The 21,089-nt window shown below is 32.2% G+C and overlaps 2 protein-coding genes across 3 annotated transcripts; one reads left to right on the top strand and one right to left on the bottom strand.

Annotated features, from left to right (window-relative positions):
• The first annotated feature begins 293 nt into the window (after positions 1–293).
• Positions 294–5,930, top strand: LOC126831669 (ankyrin repeat and SOCS box protein 8). Of its 2 annotated transcripts, none has more exons than XM_050562288.1 (4): positions 294–431; positions 2,164–2,217; positions 2,423–2,662; positions 3,303–5,930. In XM_050562288.1, the coding sequence occupies exons 3-4, from the start codon at positions 2,435–2,437 to the stop codon at positions 3,936–3,938; spliced, it is 864 nt and encodes a 287-aa protein (XP_050418245.1). In that variant the 5' UTR covers positions 294–431; positions 2,164–2,217; positions 2,423–2,434; the 3' UTR covers positions 3,939–5,930. The 2 variants fall into 2 exon arrangements, with proteins under 2 accessions (XP_050418245.1, XP_050418246.1); XM_050562289.1 differs by having other exon boundaries at positions 316–435.
• On the bottom strand, positions 5,924–19,216 carry LOC126831668 (zinc finger CCCH domain-containing protein 15). The gene is made up of 11 exons (XM_050562287.1): positions 19,028–19,216; positions 17,844–17,945; positions 17,367–17,475; positions 13,839–13,979; positions 13,579–13,598; positions 12,094–12,276; positions 11,739–11,807; positions 11,349–11,426; positions 10,714–10,809; positions 9,757–9,865; positions 5,924–8,823 (listed from the first exon to the last, which is right to left on the bottom strand). Exons 1-11 carry the CDS (start codon positions 19,094–19,096, stop codon positions 8,621–8,623), a joined length of 1,179 nt encoding a protein of 392 aa, XP_050418244.1. The 5' UTR covers positions 19,097–19,216; the 3' UTR covers positions 5,924–8,620.
• Between the last annotated feature and the right edge of the window lie 1,873 nt (positions 19,217–21,089).

The following is a 21,089-nucleotide window of genomic DNA, read 5'->3' as shown; positions in this document are numbered from 1 at the left end:
GACCAGTTTGGTGATTAACCGCAATGAGGTCTATGGCTGGATAACGGTTATATCTATTTGATAAGGCCACGAGATGTAAACAGGGCTAGCGCGAAATCCCAACCTTAACCCTAAGCTTGGACCTAGCCATAATGCTAACCCTAACCTACAATCTCGTCAACAATCACGTGCCCTAACCGTATTTACATCTTATCACGGACCTCACCTTGTATGATAAGGTCCATGATCTAATCGACCTTGACTAAAATTGAGCTGGTCTTAACAAATAGATTTAGACCTGGATAACGGAATGTGAATGTTTGTGTTCCGGTTTATTAAGGTCAACTCACTGGGTCAGCTTTGTTGATAGAAAACGTATGATATCCGGGGAATTTAATGGTTCTACTTGCTGTCAAAGCTGTCAAGCTGGACACAGTGTCGATTTATCATAAGTGGGTTTGTTTGGTGCTATTACTATTATTATTATGCAATTTTTTCCCTTTATATTGTTTTGCTGTAAACGACACATCTGTCTGGACATAGATAATACCGTATCTATGGTCTGGAGCACTGCCGTCCTTTCACTTTTTCCAGTAAACATTGCCCGATAACCGATAGTGCTTAGAATAGAACATACTTTTTAACCAGCAGCTGTAAATAAAATCACATCCACGAGCTATGGTTTATGGAATTAATAGACTCCTGCCATATTTGATTTGCTTAGATTAGATGCATAATTGATACAACTTTGATATGCTGTACTGTTGTAGTTAGCCTATTATTATTATAATACATTGCCATCATTCATATTCATATAATTTTTTTATGAATATCAATCTAGGAAATAAATAGTCTACATGATTCGTAGCCTACATCGAAGGCTAGCCTTGACATCAAGAGTTTATTATGGTCTGGATAAGTTAATTAATGTCTAATTGATAATTTAGATAACATTTCAGGCCTAAAGAAAGACTTGTAATAAGCAGATTTTGCTCTTGCATAATGCATGTTTAAAGATACATTATGGGATATTCGGTAACGAGTTGGCAGTTCTCACTATAATAGTTAAAAACTAGATAATGTAAAGGCAATTTGGTGAAAATTTCATTCAAATTGATCCACTATGAACCAAGAACTATTTTTTAATTAAGCGACTAAAATTCCCATAAGCCTCGGTCATCATTACTAAAGTCAGTACGATAAACAGCATAGTCTCGATTATCCATTTAATCGTTTAATCGAGAAGGAAAGTTATGCAGTAAATCGGCTTACAATCCACTAAAGATCGCAGGCTAGCGCTGCCATCTAGAGTTGATTATGGCCTGGATAGGTTAATTAATGTCTAATTAATAATTTAGATAACATTTCAGGCCTAAAGAAAGACCTGAAATAGGCAGATTTAGCTCTTGCATAATGTATGTTTAATCATAAAAATGAAAACAGAACAGACATACTAGTAGTGGTACAGTAATAAGTCATCTCCTTAAACCCATTTTATTTCATTTCCTTTTTGGTAGTACATGTATCTGTTTTATTATTGAGTCCCAACTCTCAAATGACCATACAGTTATAGGCTAAATGTCTGTGAAAAATGAGATGTTTAAATCAATTATTTGTCTAGATATCTCTAGCTATACCTCTGGAGTAAGTCACATATAAAACAAATGTCACATGATTGCAGATCCTCCTCCTGTTCTAAGCACTCTTAAAATACCCCCAACAATATCTACGATATTAAAGCTACCGCAACAGGTTTTCTTTATTAAATGCGCAATTTCATTAACTCATTTTCTTGATGCAAACAAATAGAAGCTATTAAATTATGGCCGGGAATTGAGATTTTCTAAATGAACTTTAAAGTGACCTACATGTAATTAATTGTAAGGCAGAATGTAGCTTCTGAATATTATGACACAATGGTCAGAAAATTAGATTGTGATACAAGTGCCAACATGCCAGAATAAAATCCAAATATAAAGTACAGTTGATCATCAGAAAAAAGATGTCAAATTATTATTTTTGAGGAAATACAAATCGGCAGTTGGTGAACCGTTTTCTCACTACACACTACTGGTAGTTTGAAGTGTTATACCAGCATTTCATGAGAACCGATATAAAAATCTTATTAAAATTAACCAATCACTGTATGTTTCCATTTGAATAACTAATTTTATTTTATTTCAGAGCACAAAAGGTTGATTCTAAAGCACTGCTAAATTTAAATGCTAAATTGGTCAGGTATGTGCATGTACTGGTATTCAGAGTTAGATTTGTACTCTCTACAGAGACAACAGTTCACCATTTATATGTACTGTTAATTTATCAAAGATTCAAATGACTTATTTTAAATCACTGGACTACAAGGAACAAAACTGTATCTAACTTAGTTGAAGAGATATGTAATGACTTCTTAATTCTAAAGTAAGATGATTTTATCTTGCAGGATTAGAACGTTATGTGGTACGTGATGGAAAACTTACAGCAAAGATACAATTTATCCGACAGATTAATTAGAGCCATCAGTAACTGGCGTACATTTTCTAACTCTAATGATGATATAGAACAGTTGATAGAATTAGGAGCAGATGTTAATCGCCTACATGGTACATTATTACCATTACATTGTGCCTGTATGGCTAGTGATAATTACTGTTTGAGGCTTCTATTACAGAAGGGAGCTAGGGTATGTATAACTTAAAGTATGCAAATATAGTGCCTTGTGCAAAGGTGGTCATATTTAACATACATGTATTGCCATTATTGTTGTCAGTTCCGAGGATTGCAAATTGATGTGTCATTTACAGGAGTGAGTCAAAGAAGTCGGATGTTCATCAGCGATTTCTATAACTTCCTAAGTTATTGCCCTTGCATACTATGTAGTATTTTGTAATTTTAGTGAAAAGAGTTTTTGCCTGGCAACCTACATGTATCTGTATTTACCCTAACAATCAGAATGCTACAACCTGTTTGGGCTGCTTACAAAACTGGGTCGGTTTTGTGGATTGCTCTGTTCAGATTTGTTAAAATGAAAGCTCACCTTTTCTCTTGAACATATTTTAAGCATCTGATAAGTCCAATATGGTAACCTTCTAGAATTCTTTAAAAGATTAAGACTTTAAAGTGATCACAAATACAAGTACATGTACATCATTAGACAAATTAGATGTATCTGAAAACCATAGAGACGGCTAGTCCATAGATGCTTGAATTAACATTTCATAGAAAATGGAATCTAAAGATTGCAAGAGTGTTATATCTGACCAAAGAAGTGAGTTTTCTTTATCTATTCACATCCTTGTCAGTGCTCTATGTTTCGTTGACAGGTTAATGAAGTAGATGGATATGGAAGAACAGCTTTACATTATGCTGCTGAAAGAGATGTATTTTGTGTAGATATACTATTACAACATGGTGCAGATGTTAATGTTGGTGATGGTAATAATGATACACCTTTACATTGGGCTGCCTATACAAACAATGTACAGTGTGTTAAACTTCTGTTACAAAACGAAGCATATGTTGATGTATTGGATTATAATCATGACACAGCCTTGAGTTGGGCTGCACGAAAATGTCATTTAGAAATTATTAAAATTTTACTGGAATATAATGCTGATGTAACAACTCGAAATCTAAATGGACAGACTGCTTTAATGAGAGCTGCTGCTATTCAAGCCAGTGGATTAAATACAGATAATGACGATGCTTGCTTAGAATTACTCATCAAGGCTTCAGGACAGTTCGATCTACGTAATGCTAAAGGAGAGCTAATTGCCGATATTGCAAGGGATAATAAATTGAGTGAAATGCTGCTTCCATTCTGTGTATTACCACGTTCCCTGCTAACCCTATGTAGACATAAGATACGATCAGGATTAAGATACCGATATCTACCCAATGTTATTCCTCAACTAAAACTTCCTAGAAAATTACAAGAGTATGTTCTACTACAAAGATGATTAGAGTGTGTATATATTTAACTGCTAATTTAACATAATGCATATTGATGAATGGTTATTGTATTTAGATTTAAAAATGCAAATGGATTTCACTTTCAACTGTATGCAATAGCTCTGTTAGAAATATATCTTTATTGCATGACTGAATTTATAAATCTGGTTATTGTTAAGATATTCATGTAAAATCTTCCTGTTTAAAAATAGGCTTTATAGTTCAATCTTTTCTAATCTGTCCATAAAATATAATATGTAGGAAAGAAGTCTCAAGGCTATTAAGAATCAAAAGTTTTTTGGTACTATTAATTAAATCTATAAGCCTAAGACATGTTCAATAGTTTATTGAATAGTTTAATAACAACAGAATGTTCATTTTCTTAACTTAGATCTATTATATAATTAGTGGACTTTAGAATAGAAAATATTTACTTAGCAAGAGTTTGTTTGTATAAACAAATTAAGTGTCCAATGTTATACTACCTGGAATTTAAATTGTATTACATGTACAATCAACTTTTCTAAGAAAATTTATAAATATAATTTTTTTTAACTTGATAAGATTATTTCTACCTATATATTTGGCATAGCTCATTTATTTTCTGAAATCTTTTTATAGTATTATCATTTATGAACTTACAGATTATACGGATTTAGAGTTCACAAAGAAAATACACAAAATAAAATTGCTTTTATGCTACCAATTTATTTCTCTATATAATTGTTAACACTGGAAATTGTTTGATGATTTATTTATTACTATTACCCGTATTTGTTAGTTTATTTATTGTTATGCACCGATCTACATTTTACATGTATGGTCAATTATAGAATATCAACACATTTGAGATGTATAGTCAATCATAGAATATGGACAAATTTTAAATCTGACCATCAATACTCTTTCATACAAACTAACCAAAGCTGTATACATGTACATACCACTTTTAACTTAAGGTAAAAGATGTACATTGTTGAAATATTTTTAAATGTTAAAATGTCAATTTTTAATAAGAAGTTTAGAAGCAAACTGAAAAGAAATAAACTATATACTTACAGACAGTCAAATGTTTTAATATTAATTTCTAAAAACAATGATGAAAATTTAAAATGGAGAAACTCAAAATTGCTATTAAGTGGAGTTAGATACAGTGGACATATATTTTACTATTATCATTTATTTAATTGTTTTCGTTAGTGAATTTCTCCTACATTTATGTTTAAAAAAAAAAATTACCATTACATAAAAGGACATAATTATTAGAAAAAAGTTAGTACATATTTATCTGTACTTTGATACACACAGATACAAGTGTTGCTTGGCAAAAATAGTCTGAAAATAAAGCCTTATCCATAACGCACAAAGGCCACCACAGTTATTCTGAAATGTCAATATAGCTGTTTGCTTTCAATTAATGGACACACATCTATAGCTTATGTGTAATTAATTGTAAGATCTGTTACCGGCTGGCACTCTCTGTTCAAATTAATTGATACAGTGCTACCTACCAATATTATTTTTATTTTTGTGAAAGTACTGCACAGATCTTAAAGTAATCTCTTCATGATATGCTTTCATATTCCCCCACAGTATAATTTGTCTTCTCCTCTTGTTTACATTTCATATTACAAAGATTATTCACCCTGTATACTATTGTATTGAACAGTCTGCTAGAACAATTTGCTTGTCAAGATCTTTCTTCTAACTTCTCTAAAGAGGCATTGTGTGGGAGCTATTTCTGTTTATGATTAGTCTGTTGTCTGGATTCAAATATTATATACATTATAAATTAGAGATTTATTTATTTATTTGACAAACCCCAAATCAACTCTTTAGACATCCTTTAGATATTAAGTGGATTAGCCAAAGCCGGCCATATCTAAATCTTATATAATGCATCTTATTGTATTCATTTTATTTATATTATGGTATACTGATATAATAAACATGCTTTGTCTGATCATGAATAAATGAAATAATAACAACAAACTTTAAATTGTGTATATTTTATTTCATTATGTTTGGGGATGTTGAAGGAATTTTTGACATTAATTACAGTGTAGTACTAATGAATAGCTTGTGAGTAGGAGAGAGATAGATCCATAATAATTAATGAACTGTAATGTATATATTACCAAATTGATATGCTCAATCAGATGCTAGATGAATTACAGTACATTATTTGAAATGGCCTATTTTCCCCTTGATATCTCTTAAATACATGTACAGTCTAACATACAAGGTGGGCAATTACTGCATATTTTGTTACATTTGCCAGGGAAATAAATTTTTGAATTTTAACCTCTAATTTTTCCTTTAAAGCTCTGAGAATAATTATGATTTTTAGAAATGAAATGGGGTTTAATCTCCAACTTTTTATGTAAGTTCAGCTACAGTGATCAATTTGTATACAGAAAGTTTGAAATTAAAATTGTGTTGTATATTATCAAAGTTACAACAAATGTATAATTATACATGCTGACCGAGTCAAGTGCTCAAGATAAGAAAGTCAAGCACTCAACATTTTTAAATCAGTTTAAAGGTCCTAGCTAGACAGTTTAGAAGTTTCATTCTATTATCATTCTAGTCAACACCAGTTTATTCTACATATGTATCCAGTATTTGTATCCTTACATGTAAACCTATCACATGGTTTCAATGGTAGGGACTCTTAAATTTAATCGAGGATTTATATTTATGAGCAGTTAAATATGCCCAGCAAGTTTGAAAATTAAGTCTTATCCTGTGAACCTGTGGAATGATTAAAAGGCATTGGATAGACTGAGCGGCAATGACAATATACAACCTCATTTATATGAGGTTATATAATAATTCAAATAGATGTACATTCTTATGTATGTATATCACAATATTCATGGTTTCTGTTTATTTACACCTCACATTAATAACACTCTTTAATTCTTAGTCAGTTATTAGATCTTTCTGTCATATTGTAAATACCCACAAGTAAACTCTAAACAATAACTTCTAATATTTTAATAAATAATAAATTGTAAAATTTAACCAAAGAATTCTTTTGAACAAATATAATAACCAATATTGAAAAATACACAGCATTGTTAGATACAAATGTACATATGCTTACTATGGACCAAAAAAATTAGAACTAACAATTGTCAAAGATAAAGGGTAGAAATATGATTAACAGTTAATTTTGACACACAATATAAACAAATTTGACCAGTTCACTACAAACATCAATTTTAATGTGTATGAAAAGGTTTGGTAGTTTTGAGGATGTCACTAACACATTCTTTCTCTCTAAGGGTAAGACATAAACTGGCGCTACTACAAGAAGTTGATCTTAGATGTCATCACTATCTATCTTTTGTTAGAAAGTAGAAACAGACGGCTCATTTCCTTTAAGAGGGTAGTTGCAGTTTATATGAACATGTAATTAGAGTTACATAATAGAAAATTATTTATTAGTGGGTTGTATTGTATGTATATGTATCGGAGAGGCTGTTTATTGTTAGTTATATCTCCAAACCATATATTCATGGATACATTCCCTGCCTTCCTCCAGTTAAGACATTTTACATGGCGCAAATGCATTTACATAAACTTTGGTGAGGTTTATAATAGTATTTGATTTGAACTGAAGCTAGGGACTGTTCTGAAGATGTACTCTTAGTTTAGTTTACTCCCGTTTACTAGAAGTGATTGCATTTCAAAAGATGGTGTTAATAATTGATGTTTAAACAGCGACTAGAAACTGATGTTTTGTTCACATTTTGTCAGTACTACAAGTAACATACAATGTAACAAGTAGGCTGATAAAATATCTATAGATGGCACTGATGTTTGAATTGTGGCAACTGATTGTGATAATAAAAGTATACTTCAAGTATATTAAAGTCTATCAATCAGATAACAGTTGCAAGGATGGTATTGATGTTTAAACATACTGGTTAGCAAATGACAGTCATATTGAGTTATATCAAAAAAACCTTTACTAGTCACCGCATTTCAAATGGTGTGACTGAAGAAGGACAGACAGAAAACATTGTGAAATTAAAATGTATTTTGGATACAGTACAAAGGTGTCAATTTATTCTGTGCAGGTCTACGAATAGAGGAAAAAATTTAAATATCAACATAGCAAGTTAGTTCATTTTGCAAAGTGAATTGACAAAGTAAACAAAAGAAGCAGCTAATCAGAAAATTATTGTGGTAGAAGAGAAGAGATGCTATTGACTTTTTCTTGCATTAGTAATGTTTTCTCATCTTGGAAGCATCAAAAAAAGAACCACCGACATAATTCTAATAGTCATCCATCGTTTTCTTTTTTAAAATATCATTTCCAATATTGCTATTTTCTATTCACTTTCATTTTAACCACTGGACTGTTTCAGCAATTAATCATTGTCAGCAATAACTATCCCCTAAAAGTTAACCGACCAAAAAAGTATAAATGGCACATAACAATATAACTTTTCACGTACACACTGAAAGAACTGTAACCGGAAGGATTGTTTTTGTAGTAATTTAATCAATTTAAAACAGTTTTATTTGCCGTTATTGTGTCTGTCCAATGTAGTAAGCATCACATGATCCTTCCTTCACATGGCAAAATGGTCAATACGTTTTTAACACATTGTTCATTCCAGATTTAAAGCACATTTCAATAAAATCATCCATGAATTTAATTTCCTTTGAACAAACATCAATCCTCATCCAAATCTAAATTTTCTAAATCTTCATCAATTATATCAATGTCGTCACCATCGAACAATCCTTCATCAATAGGTATATCACTAGCAATTTCTCCATTTTCTGTTGCTGCTATTGCCATTGCAATCTGTTCGTCAGCTGAAGTACTATTTGCTGTAGGAGGTAGGGCAGCTGCTATATCTAATTTATTCGATTCTGAAATATGAACATGACATCAATAATGATAATATATTTACTTGTTGTAAAGCCTCTACTGCTGATCACTGTTCAGTTCATTATTGAATTGCTATTCCAATATTAAATTTAATTGAGGGGGCCGTGGTAAGGGCACGGAACTGAATTCTTGACTAGACTATCCAGGGTTCAAATCCCAACATGGGCCAAAAAAAATCTGAGGATTCTTGAGCTTGATTCCCACTTACCAGGGGAAGCACTAACGGGGCTGACAAAAAGGGCTTTAATTGAGGTCCTCCCGCGTACACATTGGAGTGCATGCAAAAGACTGCCCCACCCTCGGACCTACGGAAATTGAAGAGGAAACAAAAGTGTATGGCGAGTCTCAAAATGACCAAAGTATTGGACTGATGAGACATTAAACTCCATTCCTTGGACTGTTCTTAGTACATTTTCAAATTTCTAGAGATTATAAATCTTTCAAATCGGTAAAAATGGCTTTATCTGTTTGTCTATCGTTTGATTGGATGGAACTAATATCAATATAGTCCACACAAAGTAGATTAAATTCCAGTTCAAAGAGCCTTGAATAGTTAGTTGAATTTGAATATTGAAATATTTGTGTGTGTACTAACAGAACATGTGTTCATGAGATACTTGACAGCACATACTGTAACTAGGCATTTGTAAATACTACCCAACCAAAGATTTACAATACAGATAGATTACTCTTACATTAATTACTCTTATATTCACAGATTTGAAAAAAGAGAACCTAGATCATTTTATGACTAATAGTAACATATCTATATTAATGCTTGGAACATTCCATGGACAGAAACAGGAGTAAACCCACACCCACACGGTTAGGAAGGTGACCCTATTCCTTATCAAATACAATCGCAGCTTACATAGAGGACAATACTAAACAGTACTGTAATAAATTCAACTTACCTCTCATATTTTTTAATCTTTCATTAGAAGCTTGTGTACCACTGGCATCTACATCTGTAGCCTTTATATTTTCTAGTATCACATCAACTACTGGGCCTTCATAAACATCCTATAATATACAATTTTAATATTTATATGTGTATCTGGTACATGTATTGAATTAAAGATCCAATGGGCTGTAAATAGTGGTTGGTTTAGTACAGAGAATGGCATGCCCACTCTTTCTAGGATATCTGATACTGGATTCTCATTTGCCAGGGACTGTTCAATTGTTATAACTAACAATTCATATATTTATTTGAAATTCATTTGAAAAAGTAGACACACAGTTGCCAACTGAGACCTTTGGGATTAAACATAAGTTTTAAAAAAAAAAGTAAAATAAAAATTTAGACATCTAAAGAGGGTCCACAAGGTATGTGCACGATTTTCACAAAATTCAGGGCAATAATCCAAAATATGTGTTAAAATTGGACTCATCCTAGCCTTTTCAGATATAATGTTTTAAAAATTGTGACCTGTAATGTGTCCACAAACAAATGTGAACGGAAGGACATGGATGATGACACAATATGTCCACATGGAAATGTGGGAGCATAAAAATACATGTACTAAGTTCAATGAATGGGACACTACTGGGAAGAGGGTGAATGCTATCATGATAAAATATGAAAGCTGAACTCTGAACCTTAATGCTTCAACGAATACTGTACAGGTATTTATAGGTGTTACAAGTAAATCAATAAATTTATATACCGGTACATAAGTTCTATAAACTAACAGTATTATTCTATTATAGATATAATTAACAACAGCTGTTCCTTATCCAATAAATACATACTTTAAACAATCAATAGTTTGATTTAAATTGCCATATTAGATTGTACTGTTTGTTCATTATTTTTTTATGTTGATAGAGCAAATTTATCAAATGCATAAAACATTAGAGCTCCCTACCTCTTCATCTTTTTCTCTATCTATTGTATCATCAGCATCCTCATCATCTTCACCAGCAATAGTAGGATCAAACTCAAACATCTGTCTTCCACTAATCTATAATATCCAATTATTAACAATAGTAGAATTAACCATAAAATAAAAGTACCACATTTTTAACACACCCCAAAAAATATTATACAGTACTTCGAAAGCAAAGTTGCTTTTTATCTTGTCTGCATAGTAACTTAAAGGACACATGTTCATTTGGATGAACAATAAAACTTTATTTCTACAGATAAAGCAAATGTTAAAATATAAACGATGTTGGTCATAAGATGAAGCTAAAATTTTACTTAATCTGATGAAGTGAGAATGATACAGGCTTTTCTGATCAAAATAAAATGCACGATTAACACTACATTCTGAGTAGATTACAAATCATACATAACGCAGCTGTACTTATCTAGACGTGTTCAAAAAATATAACTAACAAATTTCTACAATGTATATCACAACATGCCTACAAGTTACAAGTCTCGATCATTCAGTCAGATAGTCTTGTACCTTTTTGAGAAATTATATAGCAAGCCAAGTTCTATCTTCTATCATACACATGGTTGTACAGAAGTAAATCATTGGATTTGGCAACTTACCCCAGCTAATTTTCCTTGCTTATATGCACTCTTCTTTTCTTTTTCTTCTTTCTCAAAAGCCTCTTTCTTCTCCCTTCTCTAAAATATTATAATAAACATGTCTTATTTTTGCAAACAAATGGAACAAACGAAAATTCAATTGCTATGCGAATATATCAAATAAGTGAGAAGTGCTATAAGGTATTAGAAAGAGTAAACATACATTCAGTCTGGATTATCTATATTCAATAAAGGGTGTCCACTTGAAAATTGTCTTGTAGTACATGTCTCTAAGTTAATTTTTAGTAACAACCAGTGTCAAGAAGAAAATTATTCAATCAGGGACAAACAGACATTATCTTTGATATATATCTATCATTGTTTTAGAGCCATTTAGACTACAACAGTTACCTTTCTTTCTTTCCACTTTATGAAACTTTCCAGTGTCACTTTAGTCGTATTATCACCCAACATTGCTCTCTACAAATAAATAATTGATAAAATCACACAACTAACAATAATGCTCATTAAATTGTCCTAGCTAGGTTTTAAGTAACTGGTCCACAGTCTTTAATATCAATTTTCAATAGACATACTTCTGGGCTTTTGTTCACAGCAAAATAGAACCAATTAATAAAATCTCGATTTCTTGGCTATTTAACAGCTAGAAATCAATGGTGGAACTTAAAAGTATTTTAAGATCTTCCAAGCCTACAATGCTTTAAAAGCTATACCAATCAAGACTGTTAATTTAACATTACTGCACCTCTTTTTCTATCAACTCCTCTATAGAAAGTTCATCTTCTTTATCTTCTTTTTTCATGTCTTTTTTAAGAACATAACCCTCCGGTAAAGCATGTTTATAAGTACACTTGTCACCTCCATTAGGACACGTCCAAAACCATCCATACCCTCCACTCTCTACAGCATCCAAAAAATGCTTACAAACCTGTACATAACATACCAAGATTTACAGTGAGTTTATAAGACAAAAAAACCCAATCTGATTAAAACACAGATCCTATTTCGTTTCGTTTCTTATAGTTCAAAATTTCATTTTACTTGTCTTCACAACACTAGGAACTGGAAGAGTTGTTATATAACAGCCTTTCTGGTTGATGTGAGGAATTAGCCAATGAAACGGTCTGTTACGGTGAGTTCTTGGCGTGCTGTGCATGGAACTGTGGGTAAACCACTAGAAACGTCAACACTGACTGATTACTCAATGTCTGATGTCATAGAGTCAAAAACTCAAAAGCCTCTTGTATGACCCGTGACGCGAGCTCCCACTACAACTGGTCAGATCTTCATGTAGTAGAGGCCATCGAAAGTATAAAAAAAACAGATTAGAAAAAAAAGAGAATTATTGAAGTAAGGTTACCAGGCAACAATAAAAGCCCCATAAGTCAATAGGCTTCTTTGTTTCACTAATTTTAAAAAATGCATAATACAAATTGGATAAATGCAAATAGTAAAATTAGAATTCGATGTGATCACTAAATTCTTTATTAGTCATGTGTTTAAAAAAATTGTGAAAAGTAAGCACTGCACATGTCATTACTTAAAGATAGGTTCCCAGAAAAGTATTTATCCGGTGGTTATTTCCAATAAAAGTATGAAAATTTTGGTATATATGGAAAGTAGAGATATCCAATCTTACTAGAAAAATACTGGATTCCCTGAAAAACACTCATGGAGCGTATACAGGACAAAATTGTAAGGGTTCCCCTAATCGACAGCCCGACGATTAGGAATACCTGCATGTGTGGCGTCGAAGGTCGCACGCGAAGATTGAGCGCTTGGTGTACATGTTGATAAACTTTATGAAGAGTTAGATGTACAACACTTTCTGAGATAAAAGTCGCGGAAAAAGACGCGGGCAGTGGATAATCCGAGAATTTAATTAGGATTCGATATTTGTAATAAATACTCAGCGATTAAAGACAACATCGTCTTGTGTATACAATGAATTCTCCTCCGACTTCGCCCCCGTTGCTATAGGTACAGAGAAAGGAAGTCACGTGACACAAACATGACCTCTTTTGATCGATTTTTATCGCAGGGTATTCCTTGGTAATTACAATGTTTTGAGAAGGATTTGAAGCAAAATTATGATAGATTAATTAGTTTGAATATGTTTTTAGTCCAAATATATCATCAAATCATCCAGTTTGTACGCAGGAATGTATCTTTAAATTAAATGTTCAATATTAAAATTTTGATATCTGATAAACATGTAAATTGTGCTTACCAAGTTTGTTCTCTCAACATCTGAAAATAAATAAATTTGCTCAGTAATTTAAAGACACAATATTCCAGACTGCAAGATATTTACTGTAAAGACTTGTAAAATATAAACTGTGATAGTATTAAAACTTGCGCAAAAATTAGCTTTTGTTTTTTTACTTTCAATTAAATTTTCTTTGAAATACACAATCCTACAGACTCTACAAATGTATTTCTCTAAGCACTTTTCCTTTAGATGACAAAAATGTAAAATAATTATCTTACCATCTTCCCTGGTATCTGTATATAAATCTCTCTTTTCAGCTTTACGACCAATATTTAAGTCATGAGAAAATTTACACTTATCCCCTTTGGTACACTGACCTTGCTTAAAAAACTGACATAAAACTGACTTTGGGTCAGTACCTAAACACAAAAATATAAGATAAGAAAAAGTTTTATAAACTATGAAATTCCTGAAATAAATCTATAAAGCATAAAAGGATTAAAAAAACCTGAATAAATATCTCTTGAAAAACATTTATAAAACATACATATTTTATGTAATCTTGTTTAGAATATTATTATATTGATATAACGAAAAATAAGGATATTCTGTGAATTAACACCAGAACTGACAATTCATAAAGTAAAGTGCTCAATAATTATTTGTGATAAGAGAAGACCAAATGCAATTGATGGAAATCATTCTAATGAATTTTAAGAATACAAAACAGATAATAGTAAAGTAGTTCAAATTACCAAATAATCAAGACTAAAAAAAATAACAATCAGAGTAATCTCCCATACATATTTCAGAGAAACTGACGTCTGCTAGCCTACATGCATGTGATTTGTCTAGTGTATGTGTCATGAAAAGATGCTGTTTGTTTTTGACAAGATACAGAAATCTTTTTCAATGTTGGTGCTACTTTTTTTTATCAGTTCTCAGTATCACTCAGCTACACATGTATTGGCCTGCATGCATGTTTGTTGTTCTCAAAATATAATTCTGCATCAATCCAATGGTCGAATGTTAGTGAAATGTGGTCATGTGATGAAATTAACTCTTTTACTTCAGCAAATTCTGAGCAATATTCCCCTGTCCCCATCCCCAATTTGGCAACATGTCAAATGTCCAAGTTCTGGAAGCTTATGTTAGACATGATACAATATTATAATGGGTGAAATTTAAAAAGATGGCACCATGAGAAAATACTAATTCCTGTTCCTTCCCATATAGAGGGGAGATAGGTGAGACTGTACATAGAGAAGATAGTTTGTGAAGCAACAATTACCAAGGAGAAACCACAAAGGTGAGTAATTAAGAACATTTCTAAACTTGACACCCATTTTGCCTATTTCGGCCATATCTGTCAGTGCAATGTTAATGTACCATTATGTCTTGAAATAAGGCATTTTTGTGATTTACATTTTAAAACTACTTAATCACAACTAAATTTGTTGTTTTTACCAATTCAAAGATAAAAACAGAAATATAGAAGTGCATGTCCAACTGGAAAAAGATTGCAATGATATCCCCAGTTTTAAAAGTTGTGATTACATTCAATTAAATTACCAGTATTCTATAATATAAATAAACTGTGTTGTATTCAAATGTACGGTAACAAAACCAACTTTCAGAACAGTAATTTTGTGTTAAAATGATCAGTCCACAAAGGTCATTGTGTAAATCTTTAATCAAACTCTCTGTACTGTAATATCATTAGCACAAATGTAAATATAAATATCAGATGATAACTTTCGCAGTTAAAATTATCACAAGATTTCGCAAAGTGAGCAACGGTTATACGAGCGTAGCTTATTTGTTTTTGCAATACTTACTACACAGCATATGGTATGATCATTTATAATCTCCCAAATACTTAGTTAAAGATTTTGATCGCTATCATTTTTGAGTTTTATAAAAGGTGGTTTGAGTCTTCTGCTACTATGCAAGATATTTAAAAATATACCTTAAAGCCAAGCTCTGATTACAAAACTACAGAAATTATTAAATAAAAACAACTAACGCCCTAAATAATAGCCATACTTGTTTTCAATTTGTTGAACAAACATGGCGATTGTAAGGCATACAAAAAAAAACAGAGACAGGCCACGCCCACATCCAGTGCATGCCTTGTCAACCACACTGTCCACATCCGGCTAGCATTATTTTAACTACCAACTACCCCCTGACTGTAGTGACTGATTGACGTTTTTTCACTATCAGTTTAGTAAAAATATTATTGCTACACAATTATTATGTCTGGTCAGGTACATATTATTTTAATAATTAGACAAAATAAGCAAACCATGGTGTACTTTTGCACTAAAATTACAGTGGGTTAATTATTACTTGTTAATTAAGAAGTCAGTCAACTTGCTTGTCGGCTACAACAGTAGTCATACCATAGTGAGAATCGGCCATGTGGTTCATAAACCGAGTAATTAGCCTATTTAATGGTAATTTTGATAATCTGGTAAAAAAAACAAAACAAGCTTGCTGATTATTCATAACAGGTTCAGTAAGCTGCCTTAGTGAAAATTAAGCTACGTGGTAAAACAAGATGATCTCAGGATTTGCGAATCGAACGTCTTTGACGCTCCGTATGAATTCCAGGTACTGGTAGATATTAAAATAATAACTAGATCATACATTGGTGGATTCACTGACCATTGAACATCAAATGAACCAAGAAACAGTCATTAATAATATATTTTTCCCCACGACAGAATTTCCAATGCTAAATTTCACATGTGACTTATTGGTTGGAATTAGGTCAATAAACCAGTTTTAAATAGCGTTGACCATTATTTTTTATCATTCTTCTATACACATTCTTCTATTTTAAAAATATTGTCGTTATTATTGAAGGCTATATAATAGTCGTATGGAATGTTATTTTAAAGCAATTTCAATTATGGTTGTCACGTGATCATTGTGCCGTTTGTCTATCATCGACGAATGAATAAAAACTTTTGCAAGTTATATGAAAAGTTATATGTACATGATAGATAAAGAACTACACATTGTGTTATGAAGAAATGACACTATGCCGTATCAGCTTATATTGGCTACAGCATTTTCTGATGCTGGCAATAGTAGAAATAAGCTAATATTTTAAATCAACTATTTAAATCGAATAAACAAAGACAGTAATTTATTAAGGAGTGAATTGAATATTGAAAATTATCAAAAGGTGTAGATATTTGTCGTTATACATGTATTTGTGGTAATCCCATACATTAGAATATGACATTCTGCATAACAAATTACCAAGAATTATGGAAGCTTAAAGATACATTATGGGAGATTAGATAAAGAGCTGGCAGTTCTCACTATAATAGTTCAAAATTAGATAAGGTAAAGGGAATTTGCTGAAAATTTGTCAAACTGACCAACTTCGAACCGAGAATTTAGTGATTGAATTTTCTGCCTAGCCTCGATCATCATTACTAAAGTCGGTACGATAAAAAACAGTCTCGATTATCCATTTCATGACTAAATCATGAATGAAAGTTGAGCAGCAAATTGGATCCCAATCCAGTAAATATCGCAGGCTAGCGATGACATCGAGAGTTGATTATGGTCTGGATAAGTTAATTAATGTCTAATTAATAATTAAGATAACATTTCAGGCCTAAAGAAAGACCTGCAATAGGCAGATTAGCTCTTGCATAATGTATGTTTAATAATTAACCTATTTCGTACCCAAACCTCATTTGAACCCAATTTTGGTCGGTTGGTTCCAAATGGATTAAGAACCCTGCTTACAGTTACACCTACATGTGTAGTTAAAATTAACATACCTTTAGCAACGCTTTGTTTTACTGGTCTAAAAAGTGCATTCAATTCCTCTAGTTCTTTCTCTTTTTGAAGTTTCTTATTTTTCTTGTCAGCTTCTTGGGCCTGAGCAGTCTACAAATTTAAAGAACTGTTATTATTACCGTCATGTCAAAAGAATGTAACTTGCTTGTAAATTAATGATTAAATATAAAATAGTTATAAGTTATGTCTATTAATAAATTTGGTTACTTGACACATAAATTTTCTGGCAACATTTAAGCAATATCTATCTTTTTTGAGCAAACATACAGTATCAAAATTTAATTAATAATCAATATGATTCATTTGAATTGTAAATAGAAAGACATACATGTAGATTGTAGGATGAGTATAAATAGTTTTGGGTTTCCTGGAAAATCCTACCTGAAAATATCTTTAACCCTGTTATTATTACACCATTTCTAAGTGGCCAAGATTGTTCAATCATACCATACACTTACCTTAGATGCTTTGACATTTCCAGTCTGAACTTGTTTTGTCACATTTGCGACATATTTTTGCTGTTTTGCACCCTTTTTGTTTTTCAATCCAAAAGTTTTGTCCTGAAAAAAAAAAAACAACCCAAAAACTAACATTTGAGATAGGTTGGCTGGCATTGAAATATACATGTACATCTACAGCAGCGAAGTCATCTGAGCTGTCAATAAGAGTTGGTCCGATTATGTTGATAATCACAGCATTTTCAAGACATCATTAAAAAAAACATAAAAGCAATTATAAAGAAATCATTAACATTTGATTGGCTCAGTTAATGCTGTTCACGAAAGTTATGCAAGACAGAAGTAGAACTATAATAACGGTTACATTATATCATTATCTTGAGACCCTATAAAAATTTAATATAGAGTGAAGCTCTAATGCATCGCGCAAAGCTCTTCTCCGGTAACAATGGAGCGTAACAAAATAAAAGTGTCACCCACAGACTGGGCAAATTTAAAAATGCGCATGCCAACTTACCAAATCTTGCCTAAGTGATATTATGCATCTCATATTCATAGAAATATTTCTATGAAGTGTCTAATCAATGACGTCACATATTATTGACATAAATGAAAATAATTCTCACACTTTTTTTTCTTTTTTTTTTATAAACAAAATTAATCATACAATTTAGATCTAAATTAAAATCAATTCGGAATAACAAAATTATTTGACATTATATCATATATGAAACTTAATTACCGGTATGCTTATGAAGGTTTTATTTTTAACAACAATCACATAAGCTTCGCTCTACTCAGGCAATGTCTGTTACATATTATTTGTGAACTCTGAGCGTAACACCTTTAGGCAAGTACACTATCTTCATACCAAGAATTGTTGTAGTTGTAACTTGTCATTCAAATTTAATTCAAATCATTACACAGTATTAGAGTAATGTCATGACTGGAGTCATGAATAATAAAATTAGGTCGACAGTTATGGTATACCTATTTAAGTTACATGGCAATTAAAAATTTATGTTTATTTATGACAGATGTAAAAGTTCTTGTCCAAAACTCCTTGCTTCATCTAAACAATTATGGCTTGCATAATTGGTGGAAAACTTTTCTGAAAGAAGGGGACACAGAAGTAGAAGTAGTCACCCCATATGTTTTTGTCACTGTGGTGTAGTGTAATGTACCTCTATGACTTTCTCTTTCTTCTTCTGCTCTGTTTTCTTGCTGGGTTGATTTTGCTTTTTAGGCGGCATTTTCAATACTCACATCACATTTATTAGCAAGACTTTAGGCTCTGTTTAGAATTATGTTTGAGAATCACACGTTGTTGACCGATAATAATGTCGGTGCTTCACTTCCGGTTGTTTCGTATTCACAAACCGATTTCCTTAACTCTTTCATCGGGTATTAATTAGACTAGACTGTATAGATTATCTCTGGTTAAATACTGTCATTAGAATAATCGTTTTAGAAATAAGGCCAAAACGGCTAATTTGGTTTAATTTTTAATTCGTTATTATTCCAAACTTGAATACGGTTAAGGGGAGACTACTCTATTTTGTAATGTGTTAAATTTGGATTTATCTCCCATGTATCGTAATCTATGTTTTCTCCCAGTTTTAGGAAAATAATTATTTCGACAAATCGGAGTATTTGGCTTTAACATGGACCTTATTATAATCAATTAAACTATATTATAAGGCCCATGGTTTTGGTGTAAAAACGAAAACTCGGAATTTTCTTCTTCTTTTTTTAATATTACACATTACACATTAATTAATTTTTAGCGCGCAATTCTTTTTAATACAGTATTCCAAACTTCGATATCAATGATTGTGGAAATTTTAACCTAATTGTCAACCCAATTAGGCTGTAAGAGTGTAAGGACACGGGGGATTAGGTAGGCCACCCCCCCCACCCCCACTCCTCGCTAACTTTCAAGCAAAAGATTTTTTTGGGAGACAGATAAAGTGAAAAACATATTATAATTGTATACTTTTTAAAAAAATTTACCACGAATGTGAATGCCTACAGAGACGATAAAACTATTTCTGGGCAATCTAACTTTTCGGGCAGACGGGTAAAGTGAAAAAAAAATTATTTCATCTACTTGGCAAATTGGCAAAATAAAGTGCTCGAAATCTAATAAAACACTAATTTTATATTTCTTAACACGAATTTATACTGAATTGACTATGGATTAGAACATTTTGCCACCAATTAAAGCTGGTTTGGGTTCTTTTTGATGCAGCGTTGGCGTACCCTTTGTTTATTGAACCCACGTACGAAACCCGCCTCGAAACCGGTTGCTAGGAACTTTGCGGTGGTATAACTCGATACGCCAACATAGAAAGTTAATGAAATTTGGCATGTTCATACCATATGCACCTTTCGAGTTGGTGAAATAAAGATCTTGAAGTTATAGAAGTTATTGTGTGCGCGGTGAGCCGACCCTACCCCGATTCCGCCATAGTTTTAGTATGTTTACGGTAATATATCGCGAAAAGCCAACATAGGAGGCTTCTGAAATTTTGTATTCTAGTAGTTTATTCATCCCTTGACTCTGTGGGTGCTGTGTGGTGCAGCTTTGGCGTACCCTTTGTTTATTGAACCCACGAACGCCGCCTCGAATCCAGGTGCTAGGAACTTTGCGGTGGTATAACTCGATATGCCAACATAGAGAGTTAATGAAATTGGGTATGTTCATACCTGATGCATCTATCGATTTGGTGAAATAAAGATCTTGGAGCCCCCAAAGCTAGTTTAGAAGTTAATGCGTGCGCGGTGAGCCTCCCTAACCCGATTTCCCATATTTTTAGTATCTTTACGGTAATATATCTCGAAATGCCAACATAAGAGGCGTCTGGAATTTTGCATTCTAGTAGGCCTAGTTCATTCAATTCATCCCTTGACTCTGTGAAATGAAATTTGGCATGTTCATACCTTATGCATCTGTCAATTTGGTGAAATAAAGATCTTGGAACCACTAAAGCTAGTTTAGAAATTATTGCATGAGCAATGAGCCTACTCTAACCCGATTCCCCTACATATTATTTAGTACGTTTACGGCCATCCCTAGCAGTGATTGTAGAGGCCTAGCGATTATTCACTCCAGATCAGTTTGCAATTCTCGGTCACACAATTAAAAAATGTACTCTTAAAATATTATAATCCAGTCACAAGTTATAATTTATAACAATACTAGATCAAAACGGCCGGTTGTTAACCACGCTTTTACGGTATACC

This window comes from Patella vulgata, chromosome 9 (assembly GCF_932274485.2).
Source record: "Patella vulgata chromosome 9, xgPatVulg1.2, whole genome shotgun sequence".
Lineage (NCBI taxonomy): Eukaryota > Metazoa > Mollusca > Gastropoda > Patellidae > Patella > Patella vulgata.
Note: the sequence above shows the minus strand (reverse complement) of the source record. Positions and strands in the feature narration are given on the sequence as shown.